The sequence below is a fragment of the Epinephelus moara genome, chromosome 3 (assembly GCF_006386435.1).
Source record: "Epinephelus moara isolate mb chromosome 3, YSFRI_EMoa_1.0, whole genome shotgun sequence".
Taxonomy (NCBI): domain Eukaryota; kingdom Metazoa; phylum Chordata; class Actinopteri; order Perciformes; family Serranidae; genus Epinephelus; species Epinephelus moara.
The window spans coordinates 10,453,514-10,470,375 of NC_065508.1; the positions used below are offsets into that span (position 1 = coordinate 10,453,514).

Below are 16,862 nucleotides of genomic sequence, written 5' to 3' on the forward strand. Positions count from 1 at the left end.
TATATAGGACTGAGGCAGACGGTAAAAACCCCAGAAAAGGAAGTGCCCTGTGTGTGAGTGTATGTGTGTGCATGAGAATGTGTATGAGCAAGGATCACTATGCGTGTGATTTATTACCTGAAGTAAATCATGATCTAGTCCACCGGTGGAAACCCCACACAGGACAATTTGTAGTGAATAAGAAACAAAGGAACAGATCAGTTCAACAGTTTTCCACCTGACTCTTCATCAACGTTTCTTTAGCCCAGTTTACGCAGTCATGTGGAAGATGACAATAGCTGAGGACAAAAGTACAATTCATAAGATACTATATTCCATTGTGAAATTTTCACCCACACTGACCATTGTGGAGGAAGTCAGGGACAAGAAAAAACACAGAAACCTCTGGGAAAGGGAACTGGATAAGCTCAAGTGTTTGCACATGATACTGTGTGATGGTGAATGGTAACTGAAACAGGTACCTTGGAAAATGGTCATGAGCGTTCTCAGGAACAAGAGCAAGAAAGCAAAAGTGTGAGTGATGACAGAACAATTTAAGTGGAAAAGAGAATAGAGTCACTGGGATAAAATGAAACTTTTATAAGTGAAGTCCCATGGATGACTTCATGAATCAAATTGGTGAATAAAATGTTCTTTGTTGAAAAACCAAATGTGTAAGTAACTCATTTGGGGAGTTACCTGTACAGAGTACAATGATTTCTGGAGGACTTTCCATTATTCATTCTACTCTCATTTTAACCACTAACATTCAACCATGCCAGCACAGGGTCTATGTGTAATGATAGCCAGCAGACAATTTCCTATAAGTACACCTCCAGCTTAATTATAGTTATAGAGGTTCCTTTTGATTCAACATTGCTGTGCCCTTTGAAAAAAAGGTGATAGATGACTATTGCTCAAGGCTGGTGTGCTCTGTGCTTTCGAACTAAATCACTGTTGTATTTATATAGTCATAGTTTTACTTGTATGTTGCATACAACTGTCATTTAATTTCACCTACTCTGATAGCATATACCTGTCGCATATTAAACATTTTACAAATCAAGGAAACTTCCAACAAACCTCCCCCAAACCAATAAATCCATCAGATATGTCAGACCAGCGAGTGACACATTTTCTCTTTAAGAGTAGTGTCTCAAAACAGAGAAAATAACATTTTGAGACCAGGTGTGATGTATCGAGTTATTTTACACAAAAAAAAGCCACAGTTGTGGTGTACTGGAGATTTAATACCACACTGACCTTCTATCCACTTCCCCTCTACCCGTCACTCACGTACAGCCTGACCTTTCACGTCTAATAGCATGAAAACAGACCATTAGCGCTCCTTCTTCCTCTACTTTAATTCTAAGGACATTTCTTTACAGAAGTTAACACAACGGATTGTTAGCAGACAGGTTAGTTCCTTCCTCATTCCATTGATGGCCGAATGACGTTTCCACATTTGGGAATACCAGACGACAGCACTTCATTCAAACACAAAGCTTACAGCAGCTTCTGCTCTCTTTGCATCACTGTGTTCTTTTCAAGGAATTTTCATGTTCTGCCTGGTGGGAATGAGCAGCTTTAAAAGAAGGAAGGTGAAATAAGGAAATGAGAGAGGAAAACAGAGACTGTTCTGCTTAATGCTGTTTAAGGAAGAGCAAGATTAAATCAGCTGTGATATTATTGATGACTAATATTAACTTATTGTGGATTTATCGGTATATTTGTCGGCTGATATATATCGATTAAGGGTTTTTTAAGGAATAGTTTTAATTTTAGATTGATTGTACTTTTTAAGGTTAGCTTAGCTTAGCAATAAGACTGGAAGTAGAGGGAAACAGCGAGCCTAGCTCTGTCCTAAAGGTAACAAAATCCACCCACTAGCTCATTTGAGCTGTATGTGTTGGGACTATTACTTACCCTGGCTGGTATCATCCTGAGGTTTCTCCTATAGTGGCCTGTTGACATTAAGAAATTGTTCTAGCACAAAAAACCCACAACCTGCCATTTTAACATTTCTGTTTATGTATGGAAAAAACAAACAAGATATTCTGCGCTGATTAGTTAGCGTCAGAGGTGTAGGTAGCCTTATCCTTATTCCTATGTACAGATCCAGGCAAGCTGTTCCCCTGATTCCAGTCGTAATGCTAAGCTAAGCTATCTGGCTGCTTGTTACTTACTGTAACGACATGATAGTGGTGTCAATCTCTAACTCCAAGCAAGAAAGATAAATCTTAATCTTAGATAAGTTAATTTTGTCTGGTCTGAATTAGAGTGAATGACATGATTCTCGTACGACACTTTGCCCCAAGATACCAGAGATAACTGCAATTTTCAGCCTTTTAAACAGTGATTACCAGCCACAAACCTGCATTGAAAGTCTTTATGAGACTGTAAATCGATATTGCAAGAACATACGCTCACCAGCCACTTTATTAGGTACACCTGTTTAACTGCTTGTTAGTGCAAATAGCTAATGAGCTAATCACGTGGCAGCAACTTTATGCATTTAGGCAGACGGGCTGGTCTGAGTATTTCAGAAACTGCTGATATACTGGGATTTTCACCACCACCATCTCTAGGGTTTACAGAGGATGGTCCGACAAAGAGAAAATATCCAGTGAGCGGCAGTTAAAAATGACGATGCCAGAGGTCAGAGGAGAATGGCCAGACTGGCTCAAGATGATAGAAAGGCAACAGTAACTCTGATAACAATAAGATGGGCTACAGCAGCAGAAGACCACACCAGGTGCCACTCGTGTCAGCTAAGAACAGGAAACGGAGGCTACAATTCACACAGGCTGACCTGTGGACAACAGAGGGTTGGAAAATCGTTGCCTGTTCTGATGAGTCTCAATTTCTGCTGAAACATTCAGATGGTAGGGTCAGAATTTGGTGTAAACAACATGAAAGCATGGATCCATACTGCCTTGTATCAACGGTTCAGGCTGCTGCTGGTGGTGTAATGGTGTGGGGGGTATTTTCTTGACACACTTTGGGCCCCTTAGTACCAACTGAGCATGGTTTAAACACCACAGCCTACCTGAGTATTGTTGCTGACCGTGTCCATCCCTTTATGACCACAGTGTACCCATCTTCTGATGGCTACTTCCAGCAGGATAACGCACCATGTCACAAAGCTCAGATCATCTCAAACTGGTTTCTTGAACATGACAATGAGTTCACTGTACTCCAGTGGCCTCCACAGTCACCAGATCTCAATCCAGTAGAGCACCTTTGGGATGTGGTGGAACGGGAGATTCACATCATGGATGTGCAGCCGACAAATCTGCAGCAACTGTGTGATGCTATCATGTCAATATGGACCAAAATCTGTGAGGAATGTTTCCAGCACCTTGTTGAATCTATGCCACTGAGAATTAAGGTAGTTCTGAAGGCAAAAGTGGTCGAACCTAGTACTAGCAAGTGTACCTAATAAAGTGGTCAGTGAGTGTATTGTGACATACTGCCATGATTTTTGCCCTGCCTCTTCATCAAAATATGAAAATGACCAAAACAAAAATTAGACAGAGATCGAGGAATAGAAACAATGATCAATTTTAATTAAAAACATTCTATTTTTAATCAAAATATGCAACTGTGTTTCTGATGCTCCATCCTTTTGCCACATGAATAAGTGTGGTTGTGTCTTGATCATATATGAACATCCACGCTCGCTAGCACGCACGCACACACACACTGACTACTTAATGTTTATTACATGATTGTTCTGTGAAGCAGAGTGAAATAAAGCGTTTAATCCAGCGGCAGCTTGCTAACACATTGTCCTATCCCCCGACAGCAACCTCTTGACAGGCGGGAGAACACATCTGTTAACTAACTAGCAACCTTGCTTTACAGCTGTTAGCATACTGACTGAACCCCCGAGTGAGAAAGTGTTCTTGATTTGATTCACATATAATTAAGAAGAATTGTCTGAATAACTGTCGTGATTGTTAAACTATCTTTATTCCTTCCTTTCTGAACGTCCCGTGTTGAATTGTACTGTAATGGAAATGTATGTATAACCCTGTAGCCCCATAAACTGAATTCTGCTGACCGAGCTTTGCCAGATAGCAGAACTTGAATGAAAACTGAAACACAGAAACATTCGAACATCAGTGTTGCTAAGAAAACCCTTTACGCCACCTGACAAAGTTCTCTTTTTGTTGTTTGGTTTCCATAGGAACAGTTAAAAATACTTCAAAAAGGTCAAAATTTCAACGTGTAAAACCAAAAGTTAAGAGTCTTTTTCTCAATTCAAGAGTCCTTTTGCTCTGGCAGACAGCCAACAAGAGCAGAGAAGAGAAGAGAAGAGAAGAGAAGAGAAGAGAAGAGAAGAGAAGAGAAGAGAAGAGAAGAGAGCAAACCAAAAAGAGAAAAGTCAGAATCTTTCATTCTTTCTTTCTCCCTTGTTATCCTCCTCCTTCTTTTATACTGCCCACCTCCAGGCCGCCAGGTTGGGAGGAGTTAATTCTCCACCGGCGTGGGCTCTTGCGGCAGTGCAGACACTCCTTCCACTGCCACTGGCCCACAGGCCTCTGGTGTGTGTCCTGGTGTTGACACCGGCTCTGGCTGTGGCGGCTGGCTGAGGATGACCTGCACTACGTAGTCCCTGGAGATGTTGAGTTGGTCCAAGCGCAGCCTGTCTGTCAGCGGCCGACCTGAGAAAAACCAGCGTTGGGTTGCGGCAGGCACACCCTCCTGACTGTGCAGACGACGCTTCATCATGCCCACTGTGTCCGTGGAACGGACCGCCAGGCGGAGGTCGCGACCCGTGGAGAGCCGGAGCCGAAGCTGGCACTCCCCTCCTGAGCCAGGGTCACTGGCGCTTCCCGTGGATGGGTCTGCCGCCCCGGAGTCTGGATCTGAACCGTCCGGCTCATCAGAGCGCTCCTCGATCATGTTAACGGGAGGAGAGAGGCAGTAGACTGGCAGCTGGTAGCGATTCCCCAGTTCATCGTAGCATTCAGTCAGAGCTCCTGGAAGAATGGGAAAATATGTCAATACTTTTACCTTTATTACAACTTAACTTATTCCAAAAAAGGTAATATTCCTACTAGGCTGGCTAATGAAAAACAATATTCTACTAATGTTCCCGTTTACACAAATCTGTGTATACTCCGATTAACATGCCCTAACATGTTAGGGCCCCAACATATCCCACTTCTGAATTGGCAAATGCTACATTCAGGAAAAGGCCTAATTTGGAATATCCAAATGAAATATGCTGTCTGTATCAAATTCAAAATATTTTCACATTCAGAATAATAGTGGAATATTACCGTCCATGTTAACGTACTCATCAAGAGTCTGGTGGGACACAGAACATTTTAACAAGTCTATTTTAACCCATTAATGTAAACCACACATTTCACAGTGAAAAGTGAAGCGAAACATCGCCATGTTACGTCAGGATTCAGTTTGCTGTAATGGTCTGCTGGACTTACCACAGCTATATGCACACTTCTTATCATGTCTACATACTGGAAGCTATAAACCATCATCTGCAGCAGCTTTCTGTGACTGGCATACCTATGTAAACATAACTGTGCTCATAGTTATATTCAGTACACTAGGTAAATGTTTAACTGGGAAGTTCCAATACAAAGCGATTAACAACTAAAGTGATCATTTCAGGTAAATCCTCAACCTTTCACTTAATTTTTAACTTTCAAACAACAGGTCTGACTAAGTCATGTTTTTTGGTACCTTGTTTTGCTTGAGCTTGACAACTTTTTGGCACATGCATATTGTATTTAAATAACCATGCTCTTTTGTATGTTTTCATTACTGCACTCATAAACTTAAAGCCCTGTCATTTTACCATCTAACAAAACGAAAACAGAACCTTCAGTTTACATTTCCCTGTAAGATGAAATGGAGAAATGAGAGACAGACTCACTCAAAACAAAGACTGTGAGGATACAAAAGTGAAACCAGGAGAAAAGGGAATGTCATGCTCCTGTTGGAGTCCTACATTCAAAGACATTATGTCACTGCTGACCAGCTGTGATTCAGACCCAGAGTATGCAGTTGGTGGAGAGTGGGGGGGATAAGATGTAGTGGAGAGGTCATAGTATTCCACAGACAGAAACTTCATACAGTGGTATTCACAGGGGGGCCCCCAGTGATCCTCAAGGGGATTTTAGACAGGTCCCCCAGTGCACAATAGTTCAGTGTCAATACTTTTCACACCTGAAAACACCAGCTACTTTGTGGTAATGGGTGGCTAAGAAGGGGAAACCTCTCTGGGGCCCAGCCACTGGGGTGGGATGTGAGGGTGCCATGGAGGCCAGAGATCATCATGTTCATCCTATGATAACCACGTTTTATTTTGAACCAAAATAATCACTATTACTTGTTAAAGCAACAAAATAAACACTGTATGTATTGTTACCTTTGTAAAATGTAGCCTAGTCTCTATATACAGACTCTGCATTCAGTGAATGTAGAGTCTGTAGGCAAACCCTGGAGATCTTGCCTCCGGAAGAAGAGCGGAAGAGCCCTGGTTTCGGTTGTAGGTTTGTAGTCCGCATGATACTGACCGATCACGTTTGAGCCGGCTGCAGTTGTTGCCAGGTTAAACGGTCCGTGCGGTGAACTAACGAGGCGGAACATAATTGCCGTCACTGCAAACTCTGAATCCATTGCAATGGTTCAGCATATTTACTTATATATAAACGGAAGTCGGAAACGGAAATTCGCCTCCTCCGCCCAAATCAAACCGGAATGCCAAAAAATCGGGGATCTGCCCCCAGAGGGTGTATCGCCGTCTGCCGGAAGTCAGACTCCGAATACAGCCAATGGGTTCCAAGAATGAATGTAGCCTAACCCCTCCTATAAAAATGGTATCAGTCCCTTTTCATTTTCTATTTGTTATATTTAACCATTACAAAAATGAATTTTAAAAAACACCAATAAAAAGCACTGGACACTTTCAGGGGCCTAGCTATTTCTTTGGGCAGCTTAAGAGTAAAATACAACCATGAGTAAAATCCATAAACAGCCAATTTTTCCCCAACGTTATGTGTTTTTAATGGTTTTTAAAGGATGGTTATGTTTCTCTGAAGACAGTCTTAAAATACGATCCAAACAATTAAAGATCGAGGTGAAAACTTTCCCCACAAACCCAAGAAGGCCCCTCTAAAGTCCTTTTTATAAACAACGCTGCACCGCTCTCGTGTTGTTTTATGACTTGAGCGGAGGCACAAGCCGCTTGAGAGAGACAATGAGTTTTGTGGTAAGTGAGAGTGAGTTGAGTCAGCACAAGCCCACAGGACGCTATTCTCTGCTCTGTATGACGACTGCTGTGGTCAAGGTGAGGACATTAAGGCAACGCTGCATCACAGGACACGGTCTAGCAGAGTGAATATGAGAGTGAGAGAGAGTAGGGGGCGGAAAGAAAGAGCGTCACTTACTGAAACGTGTAGTATTGTGGATAACAAGTGTGCAGTGCCTTGTAACAACTGCACTCACCAAAAACCACTTGCAAAGGCAAACTCTTCAAACTTATGCAGCCAAATAATTTGGTGGCATACTGACATAGTGACATCACTGGTAAGCATGTTTTTAATGTATTAAAGCTCCTATTGTTATGTATTATTTTACTCTCTATTTATCTGTACTATTGCTGTCTTTGTGCTGCTTTAACAACCAAACTTCCCCTCTGACGATCAATAAAGGTTTATCTTCTCTCTCTGCTTGCCAGTAGCATAACTGAAATATCAACATGTGCAAATAAATCCAGGGATTCGGATTCACCAGCTTCAGATGAGCTATCTGATCTCAGATATGTCAGCACACCTCACTGCATTCAGATGTGCCAATTGTTCTGTAGACCAGTTTAATCACAAATGTATAAAAGAAAAAGAAGTGTGTTAGATTTTAGGGGGGAATAGTGGCATCTAGTGGCCAGAATTGCAGATTGCAACCGCCTGAAACTTCTCCCGCTTACAATTCCTTCAGTGTTCATTGTTTGATAGGTTTTTTTATCAGGAACCAAATTATCTGCAGAGGCCTCTTCCTCTCCAAAACAAACGGGCCAGGTGCTTACAACCAGCCAATGTCACAGAAAGCTAATGTAAATACAAGATAAATGTTACACATAGTTCACTGACATACAATAAACACAATTTGGATACGGATCTCGATGCCTGTGTATCTCACTTGTTTTATTCCTCTCCAGTTGGCTCCACCTTAGTGTTTATCCTTCAGCTGCAGAATGCTAATGGATTCCAGGTGGTGCTAATGCCTTTGGTTGTGGGATTTCATTAAACAAGACTTTAGATTGGAAAAACATCCCTGCAAGAGAAGGGATCAGCCTTGCACCGAATTTAAGAGATTAAATTTTATGATCAAAGCAAGAAAACATTTGTTTACATGAGAGATGCTTTGGTGCTGTTTCGCATGGCCACCCAAAAAGCAGTTTGACTGGTTACGGTTGAAAACATAAGGCCTATAATAATAATGTGAATCAGTGAACATGAAGTTTTCATTTGTCGCAGGCTGGATAGAATCCTACATGTTGACCAACAGCTGATGCAAATGGCTCCCATTTTCTGCTTCACAGTGTCACTTTTGAAGACCGCAGATCAAGTTGTCCTCCAATCTAATTACACACACGGACAAAGGAGCCCATTAACTGATGCATCCCTAATGATCGAAAAGTCTCCATTATGAATGCAGTGGGAGTTTTAAAGAACTTTAAATACCCAGTTCCATTTTCTAAATGGCCACAACAAAGTCTACATTATATAATATGTGTTGGTACAGTAATGGAGGTAATTCAAGCAGTTAAAAGAATCTGCAGGATCACTGACTGCTTCTTAGAAAGCCGCGACTTAACCGACTAGTCCCACAGTGACATAATATTTTTCACCTTCCTCCAGACTGAAATGTCAGCAACTATTGCGTAGATTGCCATGAAACTTTATTTACAGATATTCAGTCCCCAGAGGATGAATCCTATCAACTTTGGAGATAAACTGACTCTCCATCTAGTGCCACCATGTGGACACCACATTTGTGGTTGTGAGTGACATGTCTCAATTTTTGAATGGACTGCCATTATAAATTTAGAAACTCTACACATTCATGTCCTCTTTGATACCCTGACTTTTCTTCTTCAGCCTCAGATGTATTTTGTGTTTTGTGCTAATGAGAAAAAGTGAGCATGCTAACACCTTAAACTAACATTCTGACCATAGTAAACACTAAACCTGCTAACTATTAGCATGTTAGCCTTGTCACTGTGAGCATGTTAGCATGCTGAGCTTTTAGCTCAAAGCACCACTGTGCCCATCCCTGCATTTGTGTAGTGTTGGAATAATTGGAAAAATAAGGTCCTGACTGCAAAAATTCACACGAACACCATATCGAGTCAGGACAACAACTCGAAAAGTGAGCAAAAAATTTGGCATACGAGCACAGGGTGGGCAAAAGTAAATGTTCGGTTGATGGAAAACATTTTATTAATGCACCTATTGTGAGCCAATTGTTTACTCACATGCAATTCCAACAATAGTATTACGTTGTAAGCTGTAGTTGCTGTCCACGTAGACCTAGATCAGTTGGATAAGTTATTTATTAGCATTATTCAGGTAAAGCAATACTTTAATAGTTTTAGGGGATGTACTGGTGCAGCAACAAATGTGGGAATAATCATTTTGTAGTATAAAGCTTCAAACTGTTATCAATGTGTTTTTAAATGCTCTGAGCAATAAAATACAACACATCTTTGTTGTAGCGTCCACGTTGATTCCACATTACGACTTACAGCAGTTGGAAGAACCCTTTCTCAACTCAGGAAATTGGATCAGCTGAAGAGCATGTGAATGCAACATAAGTACCAAATTGAAACTGAAATAGTGAAAGCAAAGAAATTGAGCAATGGAGAGGCATAAAGTTGTGAGTAATAAAAATATTTAAGTGACCTGGCTGCTCTTTGTACTGGAGTGCTGGATTAGTGAAATGGTGACATCAGGCCTGGGGAATCCACAGCTGCAGCCCAGCGGGATCTGATCTGACCTGGCCAAACTACTAAAGGGAATGGCCCAGGACAAGACACTGACTATGTTTACATGCATAATAAGTCTGTCTGTTGGTAACTGATATACCCGAATCTTATTCAGGTTGAGCTGACCTTGAGATTTAGTGTCCCTGTTGGCCTGCTAACAGAATAATTATGTCCACCTTTGTTTTCCTTTGACTTAGGCCGAAACTATTTTCATTACTGATTCATCTGCCCTTTGATTTCTAAATTAATTGTTTTGTCAAGAAACTGTCAGAAAATAGCCACAATACACGTCCTGTGTAATTTCTCAGAGCCCAAGCTGACAGACTTAAACATAATATTTTAGGCGACCAACAGTCCAAAAATCCAAAGCGATTCAGTTCATTATCAGGTATGACAAATAAAAACACCAAATTCCCATATTTACTGGCAAATGGGTTTTTTGCCAACAAAAAGACTACAAAAAAAAACAAAAACTATCAAAATAGTTGCTAATAAATTTTCTGTCAACCGATTGATTAATTAACTAATTGTTGCAGTTGTAGTTTCGACACAATGAGAATTTATGTTCTATCAGTTAATGATTTAACTTTCACTGATACATAAAAAACACACTTCTGGACTCTTATATGAAAGTCTGGAGAGTCAGGTGAAACCGAGAACGCCATCATCGAGACAAAATGATGCGTCACCATCCAAACCTCACCACGACATCATTGAACAGGACAAAGGTAACCTTTCCTTTCCGCAGTTGAGGTAATATGACTCTGAGGTGATATGAATTAGGAATCAAGAGAATGACGCACATCCACAAAAAGCCCGCACAAGCAGCTGATAATACTGTGTGGAGTTGTTGGGATTCCTGAATCTGAGCCAGTTTTATTGATTTGTTCTGTGAGAATGCACTCCAGTAAGTTTTTATACAAACGTATGCAATTACTTCATTAAATCTTACTTTCAAAAGTGCAGAGACACGCCCCCTTTCATTTATTATTTATTGATTCCTCATACAGCATATACCTCCTAATAGCTAAAGTCTAAACATCACAATGTGCTCATTGAGATACACTTAGAGGTTTAGCATCTGAAACTCTTTTTAACTGCAGGCTGAATACTGTAAATGATTATAGCTGCTTGGAATCATTAAACACTCAATTATCGTGCAGAAGCCACTCACCCAAACAGAAATGTAAAGTCATGTATGGCAAGGTTTACTTCCTGTTTATGTAACTTCAGCATCAGATGACACTTGAAACCACGGAGGATGTGTAAGATAACTTCCAGAGGAAGTTTTGTTACATCCTTTGGCTTCTCAACTCGAACTCTGTTGATGTAACCTATTAATATCTGAGAGCTGATAGCCAGTGGCCCCCCAGTGGTAACGGATGCCGTCTGGTGGCAGGAATGTATGTCATGGCCTGGCAAAGCCATCTCACTAATTTTGCATTTCTTACTGTGGTCTTTGAGGGCCAAAGATGCAGCTTGAGATGAATGTATTTTACTTACACTTTTCAAGCCAGAGAAACATAAAGGCTGTTCTGAAACTATCGACCGAAATCAGTCTTTGAACATGTCTGAGGCAAGAGATTGTCTGTGCAGTTGCAGCAACATGCTTCATTTCCTATCTACGTCTCAGTTTAACAGTTGTGACTGATAGTTGGCAGGTGGAGAGGAAGCAAGTCACTCTAAGTGTGTTTCACACTTCACACTAACTGTATACAGTACATTCTAAATGCTAGAGCCATAATATAGTTTTCTGTTTGTTTTATTTATCCTCATCTAAAACATGAGGTGGCTACATGTATACACATGCAGTTCTGACACTGAACACAGGGTGGAGCACTGATAAAGGAACTGCATATAGCTAAACTACAGGTAATGTGGAGTGTGGAACGCACATGGGAGAAGTTTCCTTGTAGGCATTCTTCTGACTGAAATTTATTCATTTTGATCCAAACCACGACTCTTTTCTTAACCTTAACCAAGAGAAGTCTTTCTGGTAGAAAGCCCTCGAGCACTCCTAACAGCAGTGTGGAACAGTAAACAGGTTTTGAACGTGTAAGGATGTCAGTGTGTCAGCTTGCCGTGCTTGAGTCTGAATTTGCTGAATGAAAACATCACTGTAGTCGAATATGCACAATGCTACAATCAACCTAAGCTATAGCGAGCGTATGTATTTTGAACTGTGAATAAATGGATTGCAGAATCCAAAGATAAACAGATCACTGACTGGATGCGTCTGAAACAAGTTCGTCCTGTTCGTCCATCAGTGTCTTGTTTTGGTACATTCCTATTGTTAAAAGTCAACACATACAAACTGTCTCATACTCTTTTGCAATTAGAAAAAATCCACTCACTTTCCTGTTTTAAACTAACAAGAAATAATACACTACATGCACCGAATAATGTGTGAATGTTGCTCCAATTAAACTTCACAAATCTGCTTTAAAATTTGGTATTCCAAACATTTAATTGCCTTTTTGTAGCTTTCTGAGTTGCTCCTGGAGTGAAATTAACCTTTTCTCAATTAATAGTTTTGTCTGTAAAATGCCAGAAAAATTTGAAATGTTTCTGTTCTGTATTCAAATGTCTTGTTTTGCCTGACCAACAGTCCAAAACTCAAAGTATTCAATTTACTTCATCATGTACGACGTTACTGGCAAATGTTGGCATTTTTTGCCTAACTAAACAACTGACACAATTATTAAATTTATTCTATTTAATTTCTAATTAATTTTCTGTTGACTGAGCAATCGATTAATCTGCTAATCGTTTCAGATTTACATCACCAGCATAACGAAAAATAAGGGAGCTCTGAGTGTGCAGTATTTTGTAATTCTTTACAGCGTGAACACCGTGCATACTTCAACTTGCTTTGAATTGCCCGAGCTTGTCTCTACTTTCAGTCCCTTGCTTGGTCTCTCTTAGAATGCATGCTTGTTGTTTCCTGTACTCTCATTAACTTGCAATCAACCACTTCCTAATCATAACAGAAAAAATGAAAATAAAAGTTCACCAAAAAAAAACAAAAAAAACACAGAGTGTGAGACTGTAAGGAAATTCTCTACAGCTGAGATCCTGAGTTTGATTTTCTCTTGAGAAAGAGGGCGTTGAAATTCTTGAGGTGGTAATCATCAACTGCAATGTCCTACATAAAGTCAAACAGAGTATTCAGTGAGGTATCTGCTACATCTACCACTGTGGAAATGTGTGTTACCGTGCGGCAGTGTGATGCTGGCCCCGTCGAGGATGGCCTGAGCCAGCAGGTGGTCATTGCTCTCAAAGGCGCTGGCCGCAGCCCGCAGCGCATCCCAGATCTCCTTCCGGCCCTCAAATGCTGGCGCCGTATCCCAGAACTCATCTCTCTTGCTGCGCAGCTGGCCTTCAGTCATCGGGTAGTCACTTTTCCATTTAGGCCGCTCTCTCTTCAGGGGCTGGTTACGCCCTAGAGCCACTGGGAGGAAGAGAGAGAGGAAAGGAGAGATGGAGAGAGAAGAAAGAGAGGTAGAAGACAGGACGGTGGGAGGGGAGATGAAGAAGAGGAGCAGAGAAGGGAAAGATAGACAAATATACACAGAGCATGAGAGTGGGGATGGGGTAAATGGAGGGATGTGAGAAAAGAAAGAAATGTGGGGGTGGGAGGAAGGGATAATCAAGATAAGGACATAAGAAAAACAGAAACAAATGGGGATGTTGGGAAGAGAAAGCAGATAGAGGCAGTGTGGAAGATGATAGAGAAAGTGAGATGACGGGGGAATACACAGAGGATGAAAATGAGAGGTAGAGATGGAAATTAATTGAAACAGGGGGAATACAAAGAGTTAGGGTTTATCTTAAACAAAGTAGCACTCTTGTAAGATTGCGTAAGTACACAACTATGTTCAGATGACAAATAAAACATGAGCCTACACCATCAAACACACAGAGCACACACTCAGACTGAGCAGAAGTGAAGCTAGAAGTGTTGTGTTACTAAACCTAGTTACAAGGTTAGGGTTATAGCATCTAACAGTGCTCCATCTGCAGCAGAATGGCTGATGAATAACACCATCTGGATCAACACCGAAGGGGACGACAGGTACGGGATGGTGTGTACGTGTGTGTGTGTGTGTGTGTGTGTGTGTGTGTGTGTGTGTGTTTGTGTGTGCGCAACACAGAGACAGAGGAGAAGAGAGAGGAGAGGATGACGGATCAAGGTGTTGAGTTACACCTGCTGCTGGTACACATGTACTCCGACGATCACATGGCACAGTCCGATAACACCAACCTTCAACTGACTGTTTGTAGTAAATACGTGCTCAAACAGACAGACTGTTTACGCTTACTTTGACTTTTTCCCTCTTTGGTGGTGGAAAATGTCATGATTCACCTGTATACAAGATTTATACGCTGCTATAAGAGTTTTCTGTTTTTAAAATGGCTCATAAAGCCAGCAGATTATGACACTTAATCAAGGGACGGAAGGTAAATGAGGATCTTGGTTTGACAAAATAAGACAAACCGTAGTGGTGCCTGTGGGGAAATTTAGATGTCTAACTCAAACAGATAATAGCATATATAAACACCATTAACCACACATGTGATTATGTAAACAACAGCAGCAGCCGCAGCCGCAGCAGCAGCTCATATTGACTCAAACGAAAACAGAATGTACTTCAAAAAAGTTATTGGACAGAGATCCCTGCGTGGATTCATGTGTACGTACTTGTATGCTAACACCAAACTGATTAGTTGTCCGTGTGTTCATACTCTTAGTAATTCCCTATGTGGGTCAGTATGTGTACAAAGATGATTTTATAATAAAAAAATATCACTATGCTTGGACTAAGTAAACCTAGTTCTAACACCTGCAGATAAATTTACATGTGTTTGGGTCTAATTGTCTCATCTCTCTCCTCATCAAAAAGGGTGTCGAGTAACAGCTGCTGGTCTGCATCTGTTTTAACACTGCATAGCTTCTTGTTACTACACACACTCCTTCGCAGATAGAGGGATCTCTGAAACCTGTTTATGTGACATCTAAACGGCCAGGAAGTCCGAAGAAGTCGTTGAGAGGGATGTAACGGCAAAAAGGAAGACATTACGGAAACCAGGGTGTATCTCAGCATCTCTTAAGTGGTCAATCCCCACCCCCTATCTCCGCATCTGTGCTTACAGTAACGCACTGGCCAGTAGTGGAATCCCTCCTTGGACCAGAAAAGCAGGAAACTACAGTACAAAGTTGTCTACAGCACCTCAGCCTGATAACGATCTCTGCAAGAGGGGCCTTGTGGTTGAGATCTAAGCACAACATCACTGATTCAAATCCAGCCAGGGGCACTTCTGCATGACATAGCCATCTCTGTCTGCCATCTACTGTACACTGACAGTGTCTCCTGTAAACTACATAACTGCACCAGTGGACATCCACCACATTCAATGCACTTTTTAGTTATAGCATCACCAGAAACAGCTTACACAAATATTTTTTTACAGTTTATCATGCTCCATAATCTCAGGCACTGCATGCAATACCGTTTACTGCTGATTGAATACAATAAACCCAATTTATTTCAGCCTTCAACTGTGGTCTGCTCATGGTGGATGGGCAGCATGGTGCTCAGTGCACTCGGGCCTTGTTCAAAACACACTTCCTTTATCATAACGCTGAAGCACCCTTTAACTTTTGACACCTCCTGCTCCTCCTCCTCCTCCTCTTTCCTCCCCAACACTTCCCAGCACTAAACATGCCCCAACACCTCGCTTATACAAAACAGTTCATACAAAAAACAGCCGAACAATAATCATAAGTGCAGCTTGCATTGGGAAAACAGTGACTTCTGCCTCGCCTGAGAGTCAGGACATAATTAAAATCAGACTGTATCACTCCCTTGCATGCCATTGCCGTCTGTGACCCATATTTGTTATGCAGAAAAGCTAGCAAGCTAACTAGGCTACATTTTTAGCCGGCTAGCTCAGTCAAAAACCCAAAGAACAAAGGGAGGCATCGTCGCACAGTGAATATCCCCCAGTTTATAAAGTAGCCAAGAGGCGTCATTTCTGGCTTCAAGGCCCGCTGTGTGGAGGGAGATACCCGGGACGGCTGCCGTGTCTGTCTCCGGCTCTGTCTGGCTCGGGTATAAAGACAGGGAAGCAGCAGACCTCCAGCCAGGACAACATGCAGAAAGCCTCCAGGAAGCCCCCCCTGAATAAAAAGCCGAGCGTGTGCGCACTCACAGACGTCGATAAGCCGTGTAAGTTACCTCCAGTGCCGTCCGAGTTCTCGTTTAAGCTGCCCGAGGAGTCGTGGTGGCTCCCGACACAGCCACCCATGGATGTTTCGGCAGAGCAGCCCGGGCTAGGTAGCTCACCCCCCGGCCCACTGCTAGAGCTACATCTACTAGCCCCTCTCTCTCGGTTTTCTCTCTGCCCCCCTCCTCCCCTTCCCTTCTTCCCTTACTTCCTCCCCTCCCGTCCTTCCCTTGCTCCTCGCTCCCTCCCGTCCTCCCGTTCCTCTTCCCTTCCTCCCTCCCCTCTTCTTCTCAGCAGCAGTGGCGGGGCGCAGCGGGCATCCTCCTCTTCATCTGTGGGGAAGGAGAGACAGATAGGGGGCTCGCATCGGTGCAAGGTGACCGGGAGAGGGGGAGAGCGGAGGAACAAAGAAGAAGTGCACTGTCAAAGAAAAGAGAAAAGGATGTCGTTCTCTTTCGGGCAGCAAATGCTTCCTTTAGACTGTAGACTGTGGTGATGATGATGATGATGATGATGATGATAATGCACTGTGACACGTGTTATTATATTTTGTGTTCAGAAAAGCTGTTTGCTGCCCTGAAGAGGACACATCAAATTTACCCTTGTGTTTGTGAATGTCAAAGAAGCCTCC

The 16,862-nt window shown here is 42.0% G+C and overlaps 1 protein-coding gene across 1 annotated transcript; it reads right to left on the minus strand.

The window, feature by feature from the left end:
* Positions 1–3,687: 3,687 nt before the first annotated feature.
* ubtd2 (ubiquitin domain containing 2) lies at positions 3,688–16,430 on the minus strand. Its single transcript, XM_050041179.1, has 3 exons — positions 16,243–16,430; positions 13,218–13,454; positions 3,688–4,967 (listed from the first exon to the last, which is right to left on the minus strand). The coding sequence occupies exons 1-3, from the start codon at positions 16,310–16,312 to the stop codon at positions 4,456–4,458; spliced, it is 819 nt and encodes a 272-aa protein (XP_049897136.1). The 5' UTR covers positions 16,313–16,430; the 3' UTR covers positions 3,688–4,455.
* Positions 16,431–16,862: the final 432 nt, after the last annotated feature.

Bases quoted from the DNA above. Each gene is read 5' to 3' on its own strand.
- ubtd2 (XM_050041179.1), bottom strand. From the start codon at position 16,312: ATGGGTGGCTGTGTCGGGAGCCACCACGACTCCTCGGGCAGCTTAAAC. The intron at 13,455-16,242 runs GTAACTTACACG...TCTTCCTCCCAG, and splicing joins GAACTCGGACGGCACTGGAG to TGGCTCTAGGGCGTAACCAG. The intron at 4,968-13,217 runs GTAACACACATT...CCATTCTTCCAG, and splicing joins CAGCATCACACTGCCGCACG to GAGCTCTGACTGAATGCTAC.